At 40.0% G+C, this 26407-nt stretch overlaps 1 protein-coding gene across 2 annotated transcripts in view; it reads left to right on the top strand.

Annotated features, from left to right (window-relative positions):
• Positions 1-26407, top strand: part of CNTNAP5 (contactin associated protein family member 5) — an 831834-nt gene that overhangs the window by 353358 nt on the left and 452069 nt on the right. For both annotated transcript variants that reach the window (XM_054699622.1, XM_037523193.2), the window contains exon 4: positions 4900-5047. In XM_054699622.1, coding sequence (XP_054555597.1) covers positions 4900-5047 — 148 coding nt within the window. The remainder of the gene's footprint in view (positions 1-4899; positions 5048-26407) is intronic.

The following is a 26407-nucleotide window of genomic DNA, read 5'->3' as shown; positions in this document are numbered from 1 at the left end:
AGTTTATTTAACCACCAGGGAAGAAATAAGTTGAAAGACTAACATTTGCACCATGTGTAGAGACAAAATGAACACGCAGCTTTATCAAACACCATACATGTGATTTTAAAAACGACAACACTGATAACATTATCTCATCACAATGATTCAAGACTTCTGCCAGATTTGATGTAACACTGCTTGGCATGGGGTAAGAAATACATAAGCTTCTGAGAAGTAGTGTATACATATTATTCAGAGTTATCTGCTACTGATTCCCAGTGAGGTGGGTAACACTAAATTAACTGAAATGCAATTGTAAGATGTATTGCAAATTCAGAAAAATTAAATGTATGTGTCCAGATGGATGGAGGTGCAGGATGTCTTCTATAGTGAGGAAATTGGCTATGACCTCACTGGCTATAAATGGAATGAATTAAACTAATATATGCAGAGGGTCTAGCAAGTGTCTGGTGTGGGGAGAGCCACAAAAATGAGAACTATTATTGTGCCTTGGCAATTACTTGGTTTCAGAAATCTGACACATGGAGGTGATAAAGGGACTGAGATAAAAGGGCTACTGTACCTTAATCAGAACCTCTGTAATCCAATCCCAGTTTATACTTTATTGATTTATGACTTATGACTCAATTTAAATCCTCCAAAATTAAATTGTCTCATCTTTAAAATGAAATTAATACAGATTTCCTATCTAATAAGTTTATAATTATTATACGGATATATGAATATTCTTTGCAGTTATTTTCTACTTATCATCATCAAGAAAATCACAAATCTGATTCTAATATCAGACCTTAGTTCTACCTGTTCTAGAACTTCCTATAATAGAATAATTCAGTATGTACTCTTTCTGGCGGACTTCATTTGCTTAACCTAATGTTTTAGAGTGGGCATCATTAGTGTTTTTTTTTTAATAGCTGAATAGTATTCCAATTTACTAATGTTTTCAGATGAATTTATAATTCTATCTTCTTGGAATAGAAGATTAGATTGTTAATTTTAAATCATTCTGATTATAAAACCATTTAAAGGCATTACTCTTTTGTATGGCAGCTTTGCCTATGTTCCACAAATTTTGTTATTGAGTTTCTATTACCATTCAATTCAAATTACTTAATAATGTCTTCTTTGATTTAGAAATGTGTTATTAACTTCCAAGTATTTGAGTGTTGTTTAGTTTATTATTGTTAATTCCTAATTTGATTTCATTATGTTCAGAAGACAAATTTGGTTTTATTGAGGCTTTCTTTATTGGGTTGACTATATTCCCTTAATGAATGTTTCATGTGCACTTGACGATATACACTTGTAACTGTTTCACCTTCTTGTTTCTGTCAGATTTAATTTCTTGTAGCTTAAAACTCTGTTGTAGGTGCACACACATTTAGTTTTTTTATGTATTCATGAATAACTGATATTTTGTAATTTTGAAATGTCCCTAGTATCATATTGCGCAACCTGCTTTTCCTGATATTAATAAAGGAACCAAAGGTTCATTATGCCTACTATTTGCATGTAGTATCTATTACTTTCAAACTAACATTGTCTTTATTATTAAAAAAAAGAGTATCAAATAAAAAAAATAGTTAGGCCTTGCTTTTTTACTTAGCCTGATACTTTCCACCTTTTAATTAGAGTTTTTTTTTCTCAATTTTCTTTTAATATAATCTTTAGTTGGGTATGATTCTGTCTACTTTCTTGAATTTTTATGTCTCTGTTATTTATTCCTTTGTTTCTAATTCCTTGTTTCATTTTGTGTTAGATTGTTCTTGCTTTTTTGTTATTGTTGCTACTGTTTTTTTAATATTCCATCCTTTCTTTTTATTGGCTTTGTGGCTATAACTCTGGTTTAATTTCATGCATCTATGACATATTGCAGTTTACCTCAAACTGACATTATATAATTTTATATGTAATATTAAGTCCCTATTATCATATAGTTGTACTTACACTTTCTTCCATTTTGATAGTATTATTGACATATTTATTTCTTCATATGTTGTAAACATACTAGTTTCCTTTAAATTTGGTATTAACTTTTAAATGTTTAAAAAAATAAAGAAAAATAATCTTATATTTACCCATGTATTTCTACTTGGAGTACTCTTCATTCCATCCTATACACTGAAAATTCCATCTAGAATCAATTTCTTCATACCCCATAGAACTTTTTAAAAATTCTTAGAAGTCAGGCAATAGTGGGCAGTTGTAGGTAATAAATTATTTCAGTTTTTGTTCAAGTAAAATGTGTTTATTGTTCTCTCAGATGTTAAAGTTTTTATTGCTGGATGTGATAGGTTAGGCTGGCAGTTTCTACATTCAGCAGTTGCTGAACTTCCTTGTTTTTCCTGAGAATCAGCTGTCATTCATAATGTAGTTCAATTATTATCTTCAGCAACTGAGCAGGTTATGAGTGAATGAGAGCCTTGATTCATCTAATGGGCCTTGGTATTCAAGCACCTGTGGTATGAAATCTGTCCTTGCTTTTCATGCCAACCTCAAATGTCTTATATTACTAAGTAATGTTGTCTATGATCTTGTTTGAAGATGGCTGGTGAATTTAGTAAGAGTTTGGTGGTAGCTTCCTGTAGCTTTAAGTGTTTCCAATGTGATTTTATGCTGTTAACTCTAGAGAGAACCTGGGACCATGCCTTGCACACTCTGAGTTCTCAAATCTTTGAGTCAGTAGATCCTTTTGTATATGAGCCTGTGAAACAATGAAGCTGGAAATGAGATGACTCTGAATTGATAGGATTTAGAGACTGTGAAGCTTTGAGGTTACAAGAGTATATGATAGTCAGACTCAGAAAGATTAAGTTGCTTGCCCAATGTTACATAATCACACCAGGATGCTATGTCCATTTACGAGAATCACCGCCAGAGTCACAATGCACAAGTTGGGATTAAATAAAGGATTTCAAGTTCATAAAATAAATATTTTATTTGGAATTATAAAACGAGGATTCCACTATCAGTATAATATCTATTGAGTCTACAAATTACATAATACTTAGATGTGGGTTATATCCTGTGGAAACTTCAGCTAGAATATGATTTTAAATATGATTTTAAATATGATTTTAAATATGATTCCAGGGTATTTATGTGCCTGGGGAGGTGGATTGTAGCACACTTTCCAACAAGAGTATTTGATGGAAGATTCCCTAGTTATGTCATAGAAAAACATGAAATGCCTTCACTCCAGCCATAGCAATGAGAATGCACAAGAACTGACCATCCCCAGTGTAGGCACACATGTATCAAAGAAGTGTGGATACAAATACATTTTTAAAAGAACTAAATTTCACCAAAAAAGAGTCCTCCCAGATGAATAAGTAATTGAAGAAGCTTTATACCTGTGTCTGTTGCTAAAATTGAGAGCATGGACTGTGGGAAGAGAAATCTGCCAAATGAATTTATTCACTTGGGAATGAAGATATAATGCCCAAGCCTTTGACTTACCTGTAGACTCATATGTTGAATTTGAATCTTGAGGCATTGCTCTCCACCAAGTCATTTTCTTACATGAGGGTTTTTACTGCAGGTATAGTGGCAAAGTAGGACTTGACCTCTTCATAAACCGCTTTGTGTCACATGATAGCAATTGTATTGGTTGTCTAAGGTCAAAATTATTAGGCAGGAGAAATTTAGTGTGCAACAAAACATCAGATTATCAAGGCAATGTAGATTCACAGGTGCTGTGAGCACACAATCGAGGTTGACATATGTATCTTTGAAAATATATACTCTATCAAATTTAATCTTTTATTTGATGCATAGTTTGGTCAGTTGAGAAACCAGTGGATTTTTATTTTATTTGATGATATTGATAGGACATTAGCACTCAGGATTTAACTAGGAATACTTAAGTCAGAAAAACAGCAGATGATAGCTCATATGAGCTATGTAAATAAATGTGCTAGTTGATGTCCTTCCTTAAAGATTAGGTACAACTAGGATGATAAGATTCTGGGGAAATTTATGATAATGTGACTGTACTTACTGCCATTGAACTATTTGATTTAAAATGGTGGAAATTGTAAATTTTACATTATGTATATATTACCGCAAGAGGTATGAGACTCTGGAGTCCATCTGCAAAACAATTTCTACTCCAGAAATCATTCGTCCAAATGAAGACTATCAGGCATAATTTAAGTGTGCCAAATAGCTCCCGTATTGCCAGTTCCTTTGTTTAAACTTCACAAGGAAATGTGAAATCGAATTACATAAAAATTTAACCTCCTGCTAGTCCTCTTCTAACAATTAACAATAGAACAGTGAAGAGTGAGGGACTGCAGAAAAACCATAGGCTTTGGAATAAGGTAACTTTGGAACGAATCTCAGGTAAGTTACTAACCAATTGGATGATTTAAAAGATTTTTTTAACTCTCCTTTTTATCTCTACACTTCAGCTTTTTATCTATAAATTGGTAATAATGATAATGAAAAGTGCTTAGCATAGTGAGTGGCCTCAATTAATGGTAACAATTGCTCCAGTAAAGGCCTTTCCTTTCTAAAGGAAATTGTTAGTTATCTCCCTTACCACAACAATTATGAATATTGGTATTGGAGCTTAGTTGTATTATTTATTTTGGGAAGCTTTTAGGTGCCATGTCTTAGGACTTGTGGGGATTGACTTATTCATAGAATGTGTGTGGGGAATTCTTACCGAATAGTGAACAGTATTTCTGGAGGAAAAAATACAATACATAATGCAGAATTTTCAACCACATCAGATTTCATTTGAAATACCCAAGGACTTGAGAATTTTTTTCTCAAAGTCTTCATGAAACAACATATGTGAATTTCCATTCATACCCTTGAGCTCTAGTATGTGAAGGAGCTGATACTTTCCAACTAGGCATCACAAACCTCACTGGCCTCTTCTCTTTGCAGACCTTTGTGGGAAACGTGAATGCTGACAGCGTGATGCACCACAAATTACCACACTCAGTGAGAGCCCGGTTCATCCGCTTTGTGCCCCTGGAATGGAATCCAAATGGAAAGATTGGCATGAGGGTTGAAGTCTACGGATGTTCCTACAGTAAGTACCCACAAGTGATAATAATGGGCTGATAATAATGGGCTGTGTTTGTGAGTGATGCTATGTGCACAGCATTAGCTACATTGAGCATGACAAATCAACTGTTTTAAAGTTATTATATTTATATATGCATTTTTGAAATGTGACACACAACCCACAGCTAGAAAAACTCTTTCCCTTTAAGGATGAAAAAATTTGGAAGTGTAAGACGATGAGGGCTTAACAAAAGAAGTTCAGTATTAAGAGCTCTTGATGTTTGAGCTGCCATTAGTCACTGCAAGTAAAAGATGAATTTAAGCAGAGTTCCTTCCCTGAAGTGGGATGAGGTACTATGTTCTCTACTCCCTCAGAGCCATCAGGGATGTGAAGGGGAATTTTTGCTTTATTTGTTCTATAAGCAGAGGAGAAGGAACATTTCAACCCAGTGTAACTCATGGACTGTTTCTCTCCTAGAATTATGTTAGCTGTTCACTTCTCCTGAGTTGTTTCTACTCAGTTTAAAAGTGGAGCTCCAGCTTGCATAAAAGAAATGTTGCAAACATGGATAGAACTGGCTATCACTCTAGAATAAGGTCAACATTTTTCAGGGACCATTCCAATTCCTATAAATAGCAGCAGAATAATTAAAAAAGAAAACTGAGCAGTGCATCTCCTGCTTATATGTTAAAAATCCAATGAACTCTAATGAATGAACACATTTGAGTACTGTCACTTCAATATAAATTAGTCCAATAGTTCTTGTTTTCAATATAAATTAGTCCAATAGATACTTATTTTCAGTTACAGGCATGTAACTGGGTTATATGCCCATATTCTTTTCCATATTGTCATTAACTGAGTACCACATCAGAATCATTTGGAGTGATCCTTAAAAATGCATTTTCCGGGCCTCCCCGGTGGCGCAGCAGTTGAGCGCTGGGTTGTGAAGCTGCCTGCGGCCTCTGCGGCGCCGGTTTGATCCCCGGCTGCTCCCCGACCACCAGAGGAGGGTCCCACATGGCGCGCAGACCTCTCCTGCCGCCCGCTGCTTCCCTCAGCAGTGTACTTCGGTCCTTCTGCCTGCTCTGCTCCCCACTCTGGCTCTGGTAAATCCTCTCACCCTCCCGTGCTTCTGACTGTACCCAGTGCATGTATAAACAAAACACACAAATAAATAAATAAATAAATAAAACATGCCTCTATTTAAAAAAAAAATTTAAAAAAAATGCATTTTCCTAGCTCTTTCCTTTACATTCTGAATTATGATTTCTGGAATAAGGACCAGAAAGCTGAGTGTTAACAAGATCCCCAGGGAAACTATGGACATAGGCTATCTACTAAAAATGAAGTTCAGCACAAAGGGGATTTACTTGTGATGTGACTATCTTTACCTTGAACAAAACATCTGTAGAAATGATGTGTTTTGCAATAGATGCATCAACAAACCATTAAACCAAGGAGACACTGCCTCCCTCTCCTACCCCAGCATCACAGAACACAGAACATCTATCCCAGGATCTCTGGGCTTCTAGAGTCTCTCCTTATTTCTCTTCTTGGTAAAAGTTGTTACTACTAGGAGATTTATTTGTAAGTACAACATGAAACTTTCATGCTGACATAGAAGTTTATTCCTATTATTACTCCAGGCATCTAATTTGGTATAATATAATAATTAGGCATCTAATTTGGTTTAATATATTTTCATACATTTGTTTTCACTAGTTCAGTCAGCTTTTCCAGCTCTGAATGTTTGCATAGATGAGCTCATAGCAGGAAAAGTCAATAATAGACTGTAGGATTGAAAGGCTACTACTTTCTGTGCCTCCCCGGTGTCGCAGCGGTTGAGCGCTGGGCTGCAAAGCTGCCCGCAGCCTCTGCGGCACCAGTTCGATCCCCGGCTGCCACCCGCTGCTCCCCTCAGCAGTGTCCTCCATCTGTCTGGCTGTTCTCCTCCCCGCTCTGGCTCTGGTGAATTCTCTCACCCTCCTGCACTTCTGACTGTACCCAGTGCTTATATAAATTTAAAAAAAAATCAAAAAACAAAGAAAGGCTAGTACTTTCAGCTTTCTCTAGTCTTGGAATCTTGAAAAATCCAGTAGTAACAAAGAAGCTTCTCTTAAGAAAAGTGCCAATACTAATATAATCATTTTTCTACAATATTAGGAGGTTCACATGTTGGCTAAAGTCCAATTTTGGCCTCAGCTAAAACACTGATGTTGCCCTAGTCTATGTGGAGTCTTATCCAGGAAGTTTCCACTTTTAATGAGTGCATCCTCTAAGGAGAACTTTCCTTCACATAAAATAGTGCCAGTGGTGAGAAGTTAATAACTTAGTAACAGTTGGACACAGACTGTTCTCTGGGATGATCTTCAAGTTGGTACTCTGTAACCTTCTGTCACTAATTCAAGTGTTTCCTTTTTTTTTTAAAGACTTATTTATTTATGCATATAAGAACTGGGGTACAGGCCAGAGGTGTGAGGGGTGAGAGGATCCACCAGAGACAGAGAGTAGAACAGAACAGGTGGATTGACTGAAATACACTGCTGAGGGGAGCAGCGGGAGAGTCAGGAGAAGTCTGCTGCGTCATGTGGGCAGCTCCCTTGCCAGGGATCGAACTAGTGCTGCAGTGGCTGCGGATAGCTTCATTTCTTGCACCTCCTTAACCAGGGAGGCCCTAATTCAGATGTTTTCTACCCTCTGAAACAAGAAAGCACACATCTTTAGTTTCTATCTAAAACCAACACCTCAGCATGTGTTCTACAACCAAACATTCCCTTCAAAATTGTCTCATTGCCTTTTGTATTGGATTTTTTCTTCCTAAACTTAAAATTTTGCCATATAAGATCTCAAACTGAACAAGGAACACCCTAAGACCCAATTCATCAGGTACATCATCTCTTCTTCCTTCTTCTTAATAAAATATTTTTCCAAAGATGCATCTTTAGTTCCTATATCCACCTCCCCACAGCCCCTTCACATTGCTGCTGATTAAGATCAGGCTTTAAACATGTGGTGGTCAGCTTCTCTTGTTGCCATATCTTGGTTAGAGTCCCTCATTTTTCAATCAAATACTAATTTAGGTGTCACTGTGAAGTGGTAGACATCTATAATTATTTGAAATAAATATGAGACCGTACTCTATAATGATTCAGTCAGTTTTCAGGGCAGAACGGGGGTATCTCAGAGGAAATATATTTCATCTGTGGAAAACAACAGCTTCAGCTTGCACCCAGGAGTTTGCAAGCTGCTGCCTGCCTTCACAAACATGGGAGGTAATTTCTTGCACGGTCTCTCTCTAGATATACAAATACTACAAATTCTGTTTCTCTCAGGGAACTCTTACTAATGCAAAATGCTGCACAGAAACTACTTCAACCAAGAATACTAGTGACCTCCATGCAACCAAATCCAATAGTCAATTCACTTTTCTGACTGCACTCAACTTCCCAGTAGTAGTTGGTTCAATGAGTCACCTCTGTTTTTAAAAACCCAACTTTCTCTCCTATCTCATTCTTAGGGTTCAGCCTTAGGATTTTGACTTTCCATCTCTACCCCAAACCCAGGCCAATTTACAGAATTCCATGAATTTAAATACAATCTACATATTTATTACCTCCACATCAGAATCTCCTGACCTGAGCTCTAGAACTGTATATGCAATATATTAGAATTCCCACTTGAATGCCTAGTAAGTGTCTATAGTTTAGTATCACAGAAACAGAACTCGCGGTTACTGTTCCCTTAAAAACCTGCTCCTCGCATTTCCCCATCTCAGTGAATGGCACACAATCCACCTGCTACAGAAAAACTTCAGGAAGCATCTCTTTTTCTCCTCCCAAAACTTTTCATATGCAACTTATCTACAGTTTAAAATAACTATCAATTCCTTCTTCCAAAGTGTATCCTAAATTCATGTACTTCAGTCTTCCTGAGTAGAAATTGTCAGTACTCAGCTAGAAATTTAAAGAGTCCCCTATCTGGAGTCCCTGCTCTATTCCAGTCTCCCCAAATCCATTTTCTATGCAATGTCCAAAATGATCTTTATAAATAAGAAATGTAATTGCATCATTCCCTTGCATCCTTCATTCTAAATAAAATTGAGACTCCTGACTGGTAAGTAAAATTCCTATTGAGTGTTCCATGTCCACTTCTTCAACTTCTCTTCAGTTATTTCTGTCAGAGACCTTCCTACTGCTCCTGCAACATGGCATGACCTTTTCTACTTCAGGGCCTCTGCACTTTCTTTCCCTAGGCACAGAGTAACTTTTCCAAGAAAAGTTACTTTTGCCATATAAGATCTCAAACTGAACAAGGAACACCCTAAGACCCAATTCATCAGGTACATCATCTCTTCTTCCTTCTTCTTAATAAAATATGGTCAGCTCAACCTGTCAATGTAATTCTTAATCCTAATCCACCTCTTTAGAATAAAGTCCATTCTGATGCCCTCTCTACAGTCACCTGCCCTGCTTCCTGTGTCCTACCTCTAGCTTATATAAGGAGCTTTACTTTTCTTCATGGCTCCCATCACAAACCAGAATCTTGTTTGTTTTGTCTTACTTGTTTGAGGTTTGTCTTCATAAGTGTCCTCACCAGAATGTAGGTACCTAATAAGCGCCCCACCTTGACAGTAGGTACCAAATAGGCACAAGTAGTTATTCAACAAATATTTGTGGAATGGTTGCACATATAGACCCTTCTAGTCTCAACATGGGCAATCAGGTTCATCTGAAATTGTTGTTATATACTTGTCGTATTTTTCCAGGGATATTAATTTTTTTATGGATTATAAATCTTAATCCCAAAATTCCATTTGGATATTTGCTAATGATTGGTAGAAACCATATAATTCTATAATCTAAGACTTGAATTTCTATCATTTTGGAAATGCATGCATATATATTCATTCATTCTTTCTTTCACTCTTTTATTCATTCAACTGATATTATTTATTTAGCCTTAAGACATAGGAGGCAAATATAAAAACTTCTCAATTTGTAAGTCTGATACTTTTCCTTTGAAGCACTTTTTTTTCCTAAGATTTATTTATTTATTTATTTATACAAGCACTGGGTGCAGTCAGAAGCACAGGAGGGTGAAAGGATTCACCAGAGTTAGAGCGGGGAACAGAACAGGCAGAATGACAAAACACACTGCTGAGGGGAGCAGTGGGCGGCAGGAGAGGTCTGTCGCGCCATGTGGGACTCTCACCAGTGGCAGGGGATCAAACCAGCGCTGCAGAGGCTGCAGGCAGCTTTGCAACTCAGCGCTCAACCACTGCGCCACCCGGGAGGCCCATGAAGAACTTTTCATAATTGATTTTCATCACTTAATTGTGTCGTGTTTTCTCACCTGTCTCCTCCAGATGGACTAGAAGTTTCACAAAGACAGTAACTGTGCCTATCAGGTATTCCCATCCCCCTTGGGGCCTTGAGTGCTCAGTATACCTTCAGTATATTTGTTGAATGATTTCTCATTTCTGACAGTAACGATGAGGTAACAAGCATGCAGAGGAAAGCATGCACAGCACAACTGCATGTGCGAGACAGTCTGCAGAGGAGGCTAAGGGAATAAGGAGGACACTGGAAGGGAGCGAGGGCTGCTGTTGTTATCATAAAGCACAAACAACATCATCTGCCCTGCTGAGTCTCTGAAGTTGAGTAGTCCCTGGCAGAAGGGATTCCAGGCAGCAGGAGGGGCTGACACAAAGAGAAGCTGGAGAAAACTGTTGGGTTTGTTATGTACAGTGCACAAGAGGCAAAGGAAGGGAAATTGTGAAATGAAGATCCTTGCCACTCTCTACTCTTGCATTCCCCAGGCTGTGCATACCTTCTTTCAGTGACTTCAAATAGAATTCATCTGGCAGAAGTCTAGTCTCTCCAGTTTCAGAAGTCAAAGCAAACCAGGAGCTGAGGAATTTTGTGGTTTTTCAGTTATCTGTGGACAGTGCAGGCTTTGCGTGGAGGCTTTTGTTGTGTCTGGTTTTGCTTTGTTTCTCTTTCTTCTTTCTCCAAACCTGGCTTCAAACTCCATGCCTAGAGTTGATCCGTCACATGGGTTCTGTGCCTATGTGCTTCAGTCTGCCTGTCACTAGCTGGTTTTTCCCGTTTTACCTTACCTAGTAATTCAGGGGCCGCTCGATGTTCTCTCTGCTTCCAAAACATTTCCGAAATGAGCATTGACTTGTCTTTTTCAAGGAGTGCTAAGATGTCTGCCTTGGAGGAGCCCACACTTCTCAAGTACATTTGTGCACAACCTTCCTTTCATTTGCTGCCTCTGCCATTTTCCACTTCTGCTAAGTGTAAAAGTGCATTTTCCCTGCACAAACGGGGAATATCTCTCCTGATTCCTGTTTTCCTATTTGCTACAGATATTTTTTTTGTGTGTGAAATGCTCCCCTCTTATTTCCCCAGGATGACTCCTGAGTGTCGTTCATCACCCAGATCAAATATCACATCCTTTTAAATACCTTGTTATGTGATCCCTTTAATATTTTATGCTTTAATTCCAGGTCTTATCTTATTATTTCAAAGTTACCTCATGTTTCTGTCTAATCACCAGCCTATTGTGAAATTGAGTCCTCCCTTTTGCTTCTCAGGACCTATACTTACTATATGTGCCATAAATATTTAATGGGTGATTTGATTTTTTAAAAAGATTTATTTATTTTTATGCAAGAACTGGGGTACAGGCCAGATGCGTGGGAGGGTGAGAGGATTCACCAGAGACAGAGGGGAACAGAACAGGCAGACTGATGAAATACACTGCTGAGGGGAGCAACGGGCGAGACAGGAGAGGTCAGCTGTGCCATGAGGGATTCTCACCTGCCGGCCGGGATAAAACTCACACTGCAGAGGCTGCGGACAGCTTCACAGTGCGGTGCTCAACCGCCTGCGCCACCAGGGAGGCACAAATGGGTGATTTTTTGGACCAAACTGTCTTTATTTATTTTTGAAGGTGTTTATTATATTTTTGAAATCAGTGTTATTTCTAGTGATGGGATTTCTCTCTGTTTATGTCTCTCTGTCTCTCTGTCTCTCTGTCTCTCTGTCTCTCTCTCACATACACACACACACACAATGAGATTATTAGAATCTTTTTTATGGACAGGTCTCTTTACCGTTCTCAAACTTTTCTCATTGATTCATTGAAATTATCCATGTTTCCAGTTCCCAAATTGATGGTGTCTGGACTCTCCTAAATCTAACCAGGTATATTCTGTTCTAAAATCTCTAGAAGTAAAAGCATGTCTGCATTTTCCCTAAGTATTTACATTGTTGAAACCCTCTCTCGGATGGTCTGTCCTCCCTGTTATAAATGCCATGGTGACTGTGCACTTTCCTGAGCTGCCTGTTGCCTTCATGTTACGGGACCATCTTTTTGTTGTGCTCACAGTGAAGTTCAGAGCCACGGCTTCCCTTTGTGTGTCAGATGTGAACAATTGAACAAATGCTCTGCTCTAAAAATGACTAAACTTCCAGCACACTTGACTTCTTTGAGCCTCTGCTCCCTCACCTGTAAATGACAGCAGTAATTACTTTAAAGAATACTGTATTTTTTTTTTGAGCTATTATGTATAAAGCTGAGAACAGAGAAGCTAGCTAATGGGCTGTGCTTAGTAAGCACAGCTGGCGCCTCTCTAGCTGTACGTCCATACAGGAAATCCCTGCGTTGTCACCACGTTTTCTTTTTGGGGAAACATTAACCATATCCCTGTTTGGTAGGGACCCTCTCTTGGATTCAGATTGATGTCCTATTGTCTTTGCTTCTGTTCTGTTCTGGGATCCTGCCACCTCTATTCTGTTCCTGCTACCTCTACATTCTTTCTCTCTGCTCAAGATAGAGAGGGGAAAATGATATCTGCCATTGCATTCTATAAAATCCGAACAAAGCACACATTCTTTTCCTGTTATTATTACTACTGCTAAGCAATCCCATAGTATGCCAGGAAAATAACTTCTATATCCTTAAAGGTGTTTACAAGTTATACCCTCTTCTTGCTATATGTCAAGTCCATTTTGGCTATGAAATATCTTTCAAACTTGCTACATTGTCTCTCATTTATTCAATATCTCCTTCATTATAATTTTTTCTCCTGTGTCACCTGTGTTGCAAAGTGGGGTATTGATGTGTAAGTTCTACATAAGTGTTTTTTCTTATTCATCAATTTTCAGATTTGATAGTTTATCTAAACATGTTAATGCTGGTGAACCAAGGATAAAGATATGGGCCCTGCTACGTTGTGGAGTTTGTGATAGAAACATGTACCCTTGAAATAAAGGTGCAAATATAGAATTCACCTCTTTTAGAGATTGCAAGACAAGTAAAGATAGAAAAATAAGGAGAACCATCCTAAATTGTAATTAATGGGGACACTTTCTGGGAGAGAAAGCCAATATCATCCCCACTGGTAGCAACTTGTCCTTAATTAAATTAACAGTTGCCGTGAGGAATGACAGCATCATCATTATCAACAGCCTCTTCTTCCCCACTTTCATTTAATATGCACAAATTGGTGCCACATACATACCAAACCACACAATTTTTCAAGATAAGAAGTCCCTTCCTGTGTACTATGTAAAAGAAGAGAGACATTTAAAAGGTAAAGTGAGTTCTAGAAAAGTTAAGTAATTTGCATCCTGCTTCAAAAATTTCACCTGAGCTCTAAAAATATATATTCATTTGCCTGATTGATACCTCAATTTGATTATGTCATAAATAGCTCAAATTAAACACATCCCAAAGGAAACTCTTAATCAACTTGTACACTCTAACCATTCTCAGTGTCTTCTTGTGGTCCTCTTCATGTCAGTAAATGCTACCAGATGAAAAAAACAAACCTGGTAATCTTTTTTTTTTTCCAAATCTTTTTTTCCTCCCTTAATTCTCAGCAAATCCATCAACAAGTTCTATCAATATTACTTCCAAAAGTCATTACAAATGTGTCCATTTTCTAACCTTCACCATAACCAGCCTAGTTCACTTGTATCTCATCTTCTGAATTTTTAACTCAGCAACCTACTTTCATTCTCCCTTTCTTTCAGTGAGTTATCTGGGCTCCAGTCACTGGGGTTACCATGAAATATAGAGTTGAGCCACTTTCTGCTGGAAGCCTAGCTCTGATTTCTGCCTGGACTGCGAGCAACACCAAAGTCCTGTGCAAGGAGAACAGGGTCTGCAGGATCTGCCCGCCTATTTCACAGGCCTCATCACTCAGCAACACCCCTTCCCACTGAGCCTGCAGTCCCTCTGCTCTGGACTTTATCATGCCATGCGTTCTCATCCCTCGGCACCCATGCAGTTGCTCTTCCCTCTGTCTGTTCCCGCTGTCCTTCTCTGCTTTCTTATGCTCAACTCTAATTAATCTCAATTTTAATGTAACATTCTCAGAAAGATTCCAGTGTATACCCAGTTTATATAGCTTACTCTTGTTTTTGTTTTTTTTTTTTCTTATTTTTCTCTTAAAAGTTTTAATGCCTTTCTTTTAATCTATGATTTCTATCTTAGTCTGTTTAGCTGCGGTAAACAAAATAGCCAGTCCCTGTCAATAGAGCCTGGGAGCTCTCTTTTATAAAGGCATTTGTTCATTCAGGAGGATTCCATGCTCTAATCACCTCCTAAAGTCCCACCCACAACCCCTGCATATACCATCACACTGAGGATTGGATTTCAACCGCAATTTGTGGGAACACATGTCTTCTATATAGGGAGATCTCTACAAGGGACACAGAGACAGAGACACACACAAACACACACATATACACACAGAGAAGTATATTTCATTGTGAATTACTTGTCTCACCTACCAGGTCCATCAGGTATATCTTTTTAAATATCCAGTTTTCAGCACAGAATAAGGTTCATTTAAATTACATTTGTTGAATGAACAATTTCCCCAAGCCTGCAATTAGCAGGCTCCTGGGGCAGGATTTGACCAGGTTCTGTATTGTTCTTGTGTCCTTGGGCATTCTGCTCTGTATCTTAAAATATTTAGTCATATAACATGGGGAAACTTTGCTAGAGAGAAAACATCATTTCAATTTTCTGATATCCACATTGTTATGTATTACAAGGCCAAAGTGAGCAATGTACAGCTCCTGAGCATATGTGCCGGGTCAAAAAGAATCCCAACACCTTCATCAGGTCATGTGGAGACTTAAGGCTGTGCAGATTTCTGTTGGGGTGTTTCTATGAGAAGTCCTTTAAATGACACTGCATGACAAAGCTTAGACACTGCCTGATCTAGTTGCTCATGGGCCAACACACCTCAGTTCCTTTATCCCTTACCTACATTCTAAACCTAATGCTGCATAAGGCTCACCTGAAGTTATACTTTTTAGATAAACACATGCAATTTGCAGCAACATGGATGGCGCTGGAAGGGATTATGCTCAGCGAAATAAGCCAGAAAGAAAAAAGAAAAATATCAGATGGTCTCACTCTTAGCAGGAATCTAGAAAACTTAAATAAGGGACCAGGAAAAGAATAACTATAAGAAAGTAAAAATCAAAATCAACAAACAACTATGAACCAGAGACACTCTATGGGGGGTGGGGAAAGGAGGTATTGGGGTCAAAATAAGGGGGTTGCAATTGTATGGGGAATATAAAAATAAAATTAAAATTAAAAAAAAATACCTACTCTGGCCACACTCCAATCAAATTTTAATGTCTAGTTTGGATACCCAACATAAGTAGGTTTGTTGTTCCTAGGTAATTATATGGAGCCAGAACTTTAAAGTATATTCTCAAATTCCTAACTCTGAGAGCCATTTCATTCTTATCCTACAATGTCATTTTCACGTCTATGTTTGCTAATCTTAAAAATTTTCAATGAAACCTACACAGTTTTAAGGGAGTATATGGTAATAGTAAATAGACTCTCCACAGAAACCAGCAGAGATGCAAATTAGCTTTATCACCTACATATTGAGCAATCTTGGACTATCTTGGTCCTTTGTGGACACTGTTTCTTTTTCTATGACAAGAGAAAAATAATAGTGTTCATAGTTACAAAGTGCCTGAAACAGGGCTTGGCTTATGATAAACACTCAAATAATATTAACTATGATCTTTGTCAGCTTTATCCTTGCCCTGCTATTCAGGCACCCACCCCATCTCCACCTTTAGGAGAGGAGGTGCCGGGTCAAAAAGATTCCCAACACCTTCATCAGGTCATGTGGCTACTTAAGGCTGTGCAGATTTCTGTCTGGGGTGCTTCTCTGAGAAGTCCTTTAAATATGGGAAGCTAATTAATTGTAAAAAGCACTATAAATCCTTATAAAGCATTATGACCTGTCAGGCTTCTCAATCTAATACATTACAACCGCCATTTTATACCCCAGGCTGCCTCCTTTCTACACACACACACACACACACACACACACACACCACAATTTGCTCCTATTTGTTTAATTATTGCCTGTGGTGTCATCCAAAATTCATCAGCCTCAGAGCTGAAGTCATACTCTCTCTCCCCAGATAAATCTCTTTGTCATCCCAGCTCCAGCTGCACTCTTTGCTGTTGTGCTCAGCATCTGGGGCCATTGATCACACATAGTTGAGGACACAAATTTGTCCATCTCCTCTTTGGTGTGCAAAGACCCATATGGCTTATCATGGGGACCTTCAAAGGTCAAATCCATAGCTACGCAGACCTGGAGAAGAGGAAGAGCAGGATGGCCGCCATCAGAGGTCTATTTGGAGCCCCCTGTGTGAGCTTTGAATTCCGCTTTGGAAATCACAGCATTTTATAGCTGGAAAACCTCCAACTGCAATTACTTTGTTCAATAGATGAGGAAATTGAAGACCTCAAATTTCTTAAAATTAGGTTAAATAATGGGATATAGCTACCCTTCTTTCTCTTAATTCATATAGGAACAACTAAAAAAATATGTCGTAAAGAGACAGTTATATATATATGCAATAAAACCATGTTCAATGAAAGACAGATATTCTATCATAAGTTTATTTTTTTCTCATCTATGTTTAATTTGTTTTCTAATGAATTGAGCATCTTAAGACTCCTTCAATAGACAATAAACATCACTCACTAGCAAGCCCCCCTCCGCTAAGCTTTGGAGACAGAGAAGTAAAGAAGACATTCCCTGGGCCTCCCTGGTGGCGCAGCGGTTGAGCGCTGGGTTGCGAAACTGCCCGCAGCCTCTGCAGCGCCGGTTCGATCCCCGGCTGCTCCCCGGCCACCGGAGGAGGGTCCCACATGGCACGCAGACCTCTCCTGCCGCCCGCTGCTCCCCTCAGCAGTGTACTTCAGTCCTTCTGCCTGCTCTGCTCCCCGCTCTGGCTCTGGTGAATTCTCTCACCCTCCCGCGCTTCTGACTGTACCCAGTGCTTGTATAAATAAATAAAAATAAATCTTAAAAAAAATAGTAAAAATTTTAAAAAAAAAGATTCCTTGCCTTAGCTAAAGGAGTTTTTGTAGCTATAAAAGGCAAACAAAGAAATCCTTAGAAATGTGGAGGTTGAGGAAACCGAGTACCTTTGTGAGGCTGGTAAAGGAGCGAACAATCCGCAGCTAACCATTTTTTCTCCTGAATTAATGCCCTGCTGCCTGCAGTGTGATTTGACTGACTCATTGCTTTGCTTCCCAGGACCCCTATGCTAATGGTGGTGATTTTAAATGAAACCTTAAACGGGAAAATGACCTAAGAGTTAAATCAACTGCTCTCTGCAGCAGTGGGTTTCCACACAAATGTCAAGGCCTTGCCTCCTATAGCTTGTTTTACATTTATTCTCTGTTGTCATGGTCACTGGAGTGATTCACTCCACCACTGGCCTCCCACTACTAAGTGCTGCAGATTATGCCGAGTTGGGATCATTAACCAAGAGTGCTCAATTGCCCCAGACATAAAAACATGGTACATCCATTTTTTAGAAAAAAATACTAATTGGTTATTTGGAGGGGGCGGGGGACAGAAAGTCTCCAGCTTAGGTGCTACTGTCTAAAGGGCTCTCACTGCCTGCCCATCTTTCACAGGAGCAATGGCACTGCTTAACTGAAGACCAAGGACAGGGCTACGAAGCAAAGGATCAGTTCAACATTGCATTACACTACTTTCACAACATGGTTGTCTTCTCACTCAGACTGTCTTGATCACGTGTTCTGTGAATTTGAGAATAAGTTTGTGAAACACGATCTTCTTAATGAAACCCCCTGTCAACCTGCTGTGTTCTGGAGCACAGGGGGTAAACAGTCATTTCTCACCACCGTTCTGCACCTTTTATTGGGCGGATCATATGCTCCAGCTTGCTCCAGGAAGTTCCAGCTCATGTTGTCCCATTTGAGTTATCTATAGTTCCCCTTTTTAATGGCACCATTTCCTATGTAAGTGTTCATTTGTAGGGATTGTAAGTATGCTTTCCTTTACTACATCCTACTCCACCGAAGTGACTCACATCCTGAGTCACTGTGTCCAAGTTTCTGAATGGAACAGCCTAGGCCTCAGTCTTCTTTGCATCCCATAGCTCATAGCTCAGTATAGTGACTAAAAAGTATGCAGAATACACCCGCTACCTATTATAAATAAGAATAAACAAAATGAGCTCTGCTCATTTGCAAGTTTCCAAAAATAAATAAATGCATTGTTTTGATATAATCTTTGTTGTTGGAGAAACATCCAGTTGAAGTACAAAGGTTTGGTGTACCTAGAGTTGCCTACAATCTAAGGGAAAAAAAACAAACAGACATTATAAGAATACAAGTCTGACTGTGGAAACTATAATGTCTATCTACTGAAGATAGAACAGAAAGTCAGAGGGTATGTGTGTGTGCTATCACTTTTTTATATTGTCTTCTTGAGACTTATCTTGTTTCTTTCACCCACTATTACACATAAAAATGTCAGAAATTTTATAAGAAAACTGATTCTTAGGAGTTGTCATAGTTAGATTCAGCAATTTAACATTTTCCCATAGTTCATCTGAGGTTGTCATGAGTTTCTGATGAGGCTGGAAAGTCACAGAATCTGAGCTGGCTGTGGAAACCTTGGTGGTTTGTGGACTGCTATCCCAAGGCTGCAAGTCTATAGTACAGGAGTAAGTCTGAATAATAATCATTTTTTCTTATATAATGTATTGTTAGAGAAGCTTTAAACTGTGATCAGATTGAATAGTTTGTTTGCTGTGAACAGCTGAAGAGTCTGAGTGGGACTAATTGCCTCTGAGTGAATCGATAGCTTCTCCTGTCAACTTTGAGCCTTGGCTTTCTGCTCTGTGATAAAACAGATTCCATGTCCTTGGCCCACCTAAGAGCTCTTCTCAGCCCACTGGGGGATTCGAGCTTGCAATCTTTTATTCAGTGAGCCCTTTTTTTTAAGCTTGTTTGTTGACAAGCTCCCAACATCCATCAAATGTGCCAGAATATGCCTTTAGAACTCTGTCTTTCTCGGAAAACAAGCTGTGACAGCTGGGTCAGCAATCATGGGCCAGCAGGAAATTGGCCAGTACTGACACTTCTCAGTACCGCTGGGATGGAGGGGGCACATGCTGGATTATCTTGACCTAAAAGGGGAGTTTTGTGAATCATAGGGCCTACCCTCATCCTAAAGACTCCCTGGATCCACAAGTGGCTTATCCTTTACATTCGAGAGAAATCTGCCAATGAATGGCCATCCTAACGGACCGCAAATTGAATTGAATTGAGTTCACAGTAATGAGATTCTGAAAATCGATTTTGAGAAAGAGGGAGAAATCATCCATGCCAGGAAGTAAATAACTAACAGCTGTGTTCTGGCCAGCACTGTTGATGAAATAAGGAACTCTGATGAGTGGTCGCCATGTGCTAAAGGCAGAGAAAACAAAACCAAAACCAAAACAAAGGACCCAATTAGGATTTTTTTCACCATGACAAGAGAGTTCAAAATTGTATAATTCCAAATAAGAATGGGTGGAATGGGTAACCAGGATTGGAAGGGAGGCTTAAACCAAAGATGTCAGGGGCCTCCCTGGTGGCACAGGTGGTTGAGCACCACACTGTGAAGCTGTCCACAGCCTCTGCAGCGCGGGTTCAATCCCAGCTGGCCCCACATGGCACAGCAGACCTCTCCTGCCTCACCCGCTGCTCCCCTCAGCAGTGTATTTTGTCTGTCTGCCTGTTCTGCTCCCCACTCTCTCTCTGGTGAATCCTCTCACCCTCCCGCACCTCTGGCTTGTACCCCAGTTCTTGTATAAATAAATAAACATTTAAAAAAAAAATGTTAGAAAATGGATTTCCAAAACCCAAAACTGGCCATGCATGTTCTGTATTTGAAAAACATTGCTAATTATTTCTCTGCTGACCTCATGGTCACATGGAAGTTCATATTATTTTATTTATAATAGGTCCCTCTATCACAAAGCCCCTGACACTGCCCTGGCAGCTTCACTTCCCACCACCCTCTATCCTGTGCTTGTGCATTGTTCTCAATCCTCAGTGAGCAGCAGGATCACTGGGCTCCGTACCACACACATGGCCGAGTTTCTCATTTTGTTGGTTTGTGGTGAGGACTAAATCCTGCACTCTGTCAGACACCCTGGGGGTCCCATGGCTGCCAGTGCAGAGAATACACTTCTAAAACCACCGCTCCAACAAGTCTGATCTTGCAGATCAGACTTTGACCCGACGCTCTCCCCGCCATGCCTGAAACAGTGACTCCCTTCCCTCAGTGAGCAATGCCCTTTCCACACCTCATCTGTCCCTCAGGACTTAGGAAAAATATTTTCTCCTCCAGGACACTCTCCTGACACTGCTCCACCCTGTAGAGGATGAGGCTTTCCTCCTTTGGGCTCCCCCTGGATCCAGTGCTGGTCTTCCTGTGGCAACTTGTGATGCTATCTCTAGCTCAGCCCTTGAGAGCAGAGGCCTCTCTGGAGTTTCCCTGCTATGCTGGGCAGAGACCCTTGCTATATTGTAAAGGCTAAACAAAAGCTCAAATGAATGGAGGTCTGAGGAAATTGACACCACCAGCGTCAACTAGGTTAGGGGTGGCAGCTCAACGACAATAGTGAGGGTAAAGAGGACATTGCATATTGTAGTGGCAGGAATGGGCACAGTGCAGGTTTTCTATGATCCGAGCAGATGGAGTAAAGGAGGAGTCCTGGAACCCTCAGTGGCTTTTGTAGTTTTTTATTAGGATTTACCAGGTACACAGCAGGCAGGGGTGCTGTGGGGCCGGGAGGCTGGCAGGCCTGCCAGCCCCCAGCAGGTTTTCACTCTTTCTGGACTCTCTGGCCTTCTCTCATGGCCTCTGCTTCTCTGCTGTTCTGTTCTTTCGTTCTCTTTGCTTCTGCTCTACTGGTGTCCCCGTGACACCGCCCTTATAGCCCAGTCTTAGCCCAGGTGAATCCCATCTGCATATGCCCACACCCTACTCCAGGTGCCCGCCCTTAGACATGCATTCAGGACTGCAAGGATCCATCATCTCTCCTGATGGGAGGGCAGAAAAGCCTGATACTTTTTCACTTACCCTACACATATCTACCCTGTAAAGCTTCCCATATATTTGCGTGGCTTCCCCACATCTCTGAGGAAAAGCCACTTGTAGGGGCAGGAATGGGCACAGTGCAGGTTTTCTGATCCAGCAGACCGGGTAAAGGAGGAGTCAGAGTCCTCTGCGGTTTTGCAGGTTTTTATTGGGATTATCAGGTACACGGCAGGCAGGGGCGCTGGGGGGCCAGGAGGCTGGCAGACCTCCCAGCCCCCAGCAGGTCTTCACTCTGGGCTCTCCGGCCTTCTCAGCTTCTCTTTGGCTTCTGCTGACATCCCCGTGATGCCGCCCTTAAAAAGCACAGTCTCAGCCCAGCTGAATCCCATCTACCTATGCCCACACCCTATTCCAGGTGCCCGCCATCAGGCATGCATTCAGGACCGCAAGGATCCATCATCACTCCTGATGACCGGAAGGCAGAAAAGCCTGACATTTTCTTTACCCTACACCACCGTTCTGAGTGAACTTGGTTTATGAGTGAAGGAGCAAGTGCAGAAGAGCAGAGATCACTGGGAATTCATATCAACTTCTGAATTCCTAGTCATCATCATCCTTTTAACGCAGCATCTTCTTTCTTATCCACACGCTCAGACACATGCCCACTCTCCCCGATGCGGGCTGGCCTCTCACTGTTGAAGAGTTTTACAGCGGCAGTGATCCTCACACAACCTCCCATTTTTTACGGGGAAACATTTATGGCTTTAGTGTCAAACACTCCATACTAGTGTGTACGCCTTAGGTGAGGGACCTAATCTTTCCCTTCCCAATTTTATAAATGGGGGAAATATATGGACCTTGCAAGGCTGTTAAAAAACATTAAATTAAGCAAAGTGTGCTAATTAGTTCCTTTTCCCCCTAGGAACTGGATTGCTTAACTCAGACTAAAAAATTTCTACAGCTGGCCTGGAGAAGTTTCGTTAGAGAATGTTCATGATAAAGCATTGTTGTCAGTGACTACAATGTTTTGCTGGTGTCCTTAAAATTACGTTTTGAGGTACTTTCACATCTGCCAGCAGGAGCCTGTCTCTATCCCCTGCTTCCTTACTTATCATACTCTTTCCTTCTTTTTCCTTTCCTTTTCTTCATTTTTTTAAAGAACCTTATTTTTAGATGCCTGTAAAACATAAAGATGTTGATGTCCATAACCATACCCTACACCACAAATCCACAAATTAAGTACCAGAGAACAAAGTGGTTACAATGCTATATAATGAAGGAAACTGTGTGTGTGTGTGTGTGTGTGTGTGTGTGTAAACAGTACCAATATGAAAACATAGGCTAATTTATTATTGTTGTTTTAAATCTGTCAAGTGCAGTGTGAGTGCAGAGTAATCCATCCAGCTCTCCTGCCTGGAGGAGGGATTCATTATTCAATAAAGGGAAACTTTTAATCCTTCTTCAAAACTATTTTTAGCCTTTTGTGTGCCCATCTGTGAAATGGTTGGCCATTCTGCCTGTTACTGAGCTAATACTGTTAAGTCCAGGTTGTTTGCTTGCGTTCTCGTAGATTGACAACAGGTGTCTCTGTTAGCTGTGGGTGTTCCATTCTCTGGCAGGCTAATTCTATGCTCTTAACAGGGGCCTCTCATCTCTGCATGAGCTAAGACATGTGTGAGACACTAGGCTCATATCTCAAGTGGTTAAGTATGTGCCTCCAGAGAAATGAACCCTCTGAGTGCAAATGGGCTGCTGGTTCTTACAAACTGGGGGCTGATCATGAGACAGGAAGTCAGAGACAATAGGCAGGATCACCCTGTTACAAAGCTACTTCCCTAGACACTAAGTCACTTCACAGGTATTTCTGGACAGCAGAATTTTGGAGTCCAGTGCTGAAATCTGGATTAATGCACATCTGATTCCTGACCTCATGGAATGCACTGTCAAGCTCATAGCTAGACAATAGTCAGATAAGTACAAAGTCCAGCTTGGAGGTGTGTGATGAAGGGGCAGGGCACTTTGAGGGAGACTGACTAATGGGAGGAACTCATGAAGGGAAGGGCAAGTGGCTGACTGAGCTGAGTATCTGAGCATGGACGAGGCAGGAACAGCCTTGCAAAAGCCCTTGCAAAAGGCTTGGAGGCCTGACTCTGCCACTTGCTAATTATGTAAGCCTCACCTCTTTGTGCCATAGTTTCCTCATGTGCAAAATAGGAATAATAGTATTTTGCTTATAGGGTGATTGAAAGGATTAAATAAGTTCATGCACAAAAATACTTAGAAAAGTATAGGGCTCATGGTTTTTACCGATATATACCGTCCTATCTCCCTCAGCCCATGCAGATGCACCCTATTACATTCATATACACTTGAATTGCAGCACAGTGTGCTGGGAGTAGAGTTAAGTTTGGGGAGAAGAGTAGAGGGTGAATGGGAAAGGAAGACAGAGACAGATCGTGTGAAGCCTTGGAGGATAAATTTAATTCCTAGTGCAAAGGGAGTTAAATGAAGAGCTTTTGTAAAGTTGATGTGAAGATGAGGGTGCCAGGAGAGGTAGCAAAAGTGGAATCAGAGAGAAAGCAGTTGTGAGGCTACGTGAAGAATATGGAAGGTGATGATTTGGGTGTGGGTGTGGGTGTGGGTGCATGCCCACTCACTGCGATGTATCAAACACTGAACCCCAAACTTAAAGGGAATTTATTTGTACCCTGTTCTTCATCTATGCTTCTAAACCTTCACCCTTGCAATCATTCCTTTGATTTGATGATGGAATGAGGGGATGAAATGTTATTGAGTGATTCATTTCCAGATGAGTTTATGTGATTCTCACAATTCTTTTGCAGGTGATTTCTCTTAGTCTTATTGTACAGATAGGAGCACTGAATTCACCAAAATTGCCTCAAGTCCCACCGGTTATAAGTAGCAAAATGGGAATTGAAACCCTGGTCTGTTAGATTTCAACATACTTTTTTGTTCCTGCCTATTTATTAGCTAAGTTTCCTTTAGATCTTATTCCACATGGCAGTGGAGGTAACTTATGTTACCAACATTTATGTCATCACTTAAGTCACTAAATTAGCTAGAGATTTGAGGGTTGGAATGGAGATCATTGACACTGTGATGGATGAGATGAAAACAGGACATAGGGCAGTGGAGGGGAGTTTGGAGTAGTCTGGGCTCTGCAGAGACAACCAGCATAGAGTCTTTTAAGCAGTAACTCAAATTCCATGTCTGTTCATGAAGTGTTGTTCTGTTCCCATAGGCAGATACCATGTTTTAACTTTGTGTTCCTCTAACACTGGAAGTAGCTCTACATTTTAGCTCATAGCAGGCTGTAATATGTCACTGTCTACAAATTATATAATATACATGTGTATATTATATACATGTATACTATATACACACACATATATATTATATACACACTCACTATTATATGCAAAGCTCCTAAGAACCCAGTTCCTACCCTGAGCCTGGTGTAATGGCCAAAGGGGAACAAGCAGAGGAGAGTGTGAATACACAACATACATTCTTGCTCATATGAAGAATTTCTACTAGAGTTTGAAAATCTGAAATACAGCAGAACTTGGAGCCAAGTTGGCATCCCCAAGGCAGTAAGCTGTTGAATCAGAAAGTGAAATAGCATCATTTTGGGTGAGAAAGTGGAGTATCAGCTAATAGAGTGCACTGCTTAGGAACTCAAGGCCCTCTGGTTACCCCAATCATGACTATTACTCCTACTACCTATTACAGATTTGACATAAATACTGTGCCAGACACAATGGCATTCTGTGCATATTGAATTAGCACATTTAATTCTCATAGAAGTCTTTTCTGAAGGATATAATTAACCTAATTTAGGATGAAAAAAGCAAATCTTAGTGAGGTAGAGTTGCCCAAGGTAACACAGTTAACAGGATAGGTCTATCATAGTTTAAAACCCATGATCTTATCCACACTATGACCTTCTTTTTTCCATGACTGATGACAACACTGCCTCTAGCCTCCATTTGCGTTGGTTGGAGTCCAGTTCATAAGCAGGTGGTATTGGAGATTCTGAGCAACATGAGTTTATGACAATTTCTAAACCTGAACTGTTTCTTTTGAGGGTCTTGGCATGTATTATCCACCTTTTTTTTATTAGAAATTATGACATTGTGTTTTAAAATTAATTAAAATAATTACAGACAAGTATGATTTTTCTTTTTATTTTCACTGTAGACTTTTGGATTTATGAATGGTATTTCTAGATTCTTGATGCAAAATAATTTTAAAAGCTTAATTTATCGGGCCTCCCTTGTGGTGCAGCTGGTTGAACGCAGGGCTGTGAAGCTGTCCACAGCCTCTGCAGTGCCGGTTAGATCCCCGCCGGCCTCAGAACAACCCACATGGCAAGCAGACCTCTCCTGTCTAGCCCGCTGCTCCCCTTAGCAGTGTATTTCATCAGTCTGCCTGTTCTGTTCCCCACTCTGTCTCTGGTGTATCCTCTCATGCTCCCAAGCCTCTGTCCTGTACCCCGGCTCTTGTATAAATAAAATAAATCTTAAAAATAAAAGTTTAATTTATCATTGTATATGCTCAATTTGAGGATTTTAATTGCTTGGTGAATAATGAAAAATGGAATTTTCCTGAGTACTTGATTTCTAATAAGACTAATTCCACCCCACACCATCCCACTCACAGAAGATGGTATTTAATGAATCTGTTTCAAGTTATAATTAAATAGTCTTAAATGTTTGCTATTATGAAAGTAATAAAGTCCATTGCATAAGTTTGTATAATTAAAATAAAAATAGGAAAATAATGTGAGATTAACCCATACTAACACCTCCTGAATAGAGTCCCTATTAGTTTATTTGCATAAACTTGCTTTTCAGAAAAGGATTAGACTCACAGCAAAATTAAGAGATTTCCCATTTATCTTCTGCCCCTACACATGGACTACCTCCGTCCTTATCAAG

Source organism: Talpa occidentalis, unplaced genomic scaffold (genome assembly GCF_014898055.3).
Source record: "Talpa occidentalis isolate TD23 unplaced genomic scaffold, MPIMG_talOcc4v2.1 talOcc4.3, whole genome shotgun sequence".
Classification (NCBI taxonomy): domain Eukaryota; kingdom Metazoa; phylum Chordata; class Mammalia; order Eulipotyphla; family Talpidae; genus Talpa; species Talpa occidentalis.
Note: the sequence above shows the minus strand (reverse complement) of the source record. Positions and strands in the feature narration are given on the sequence as shown.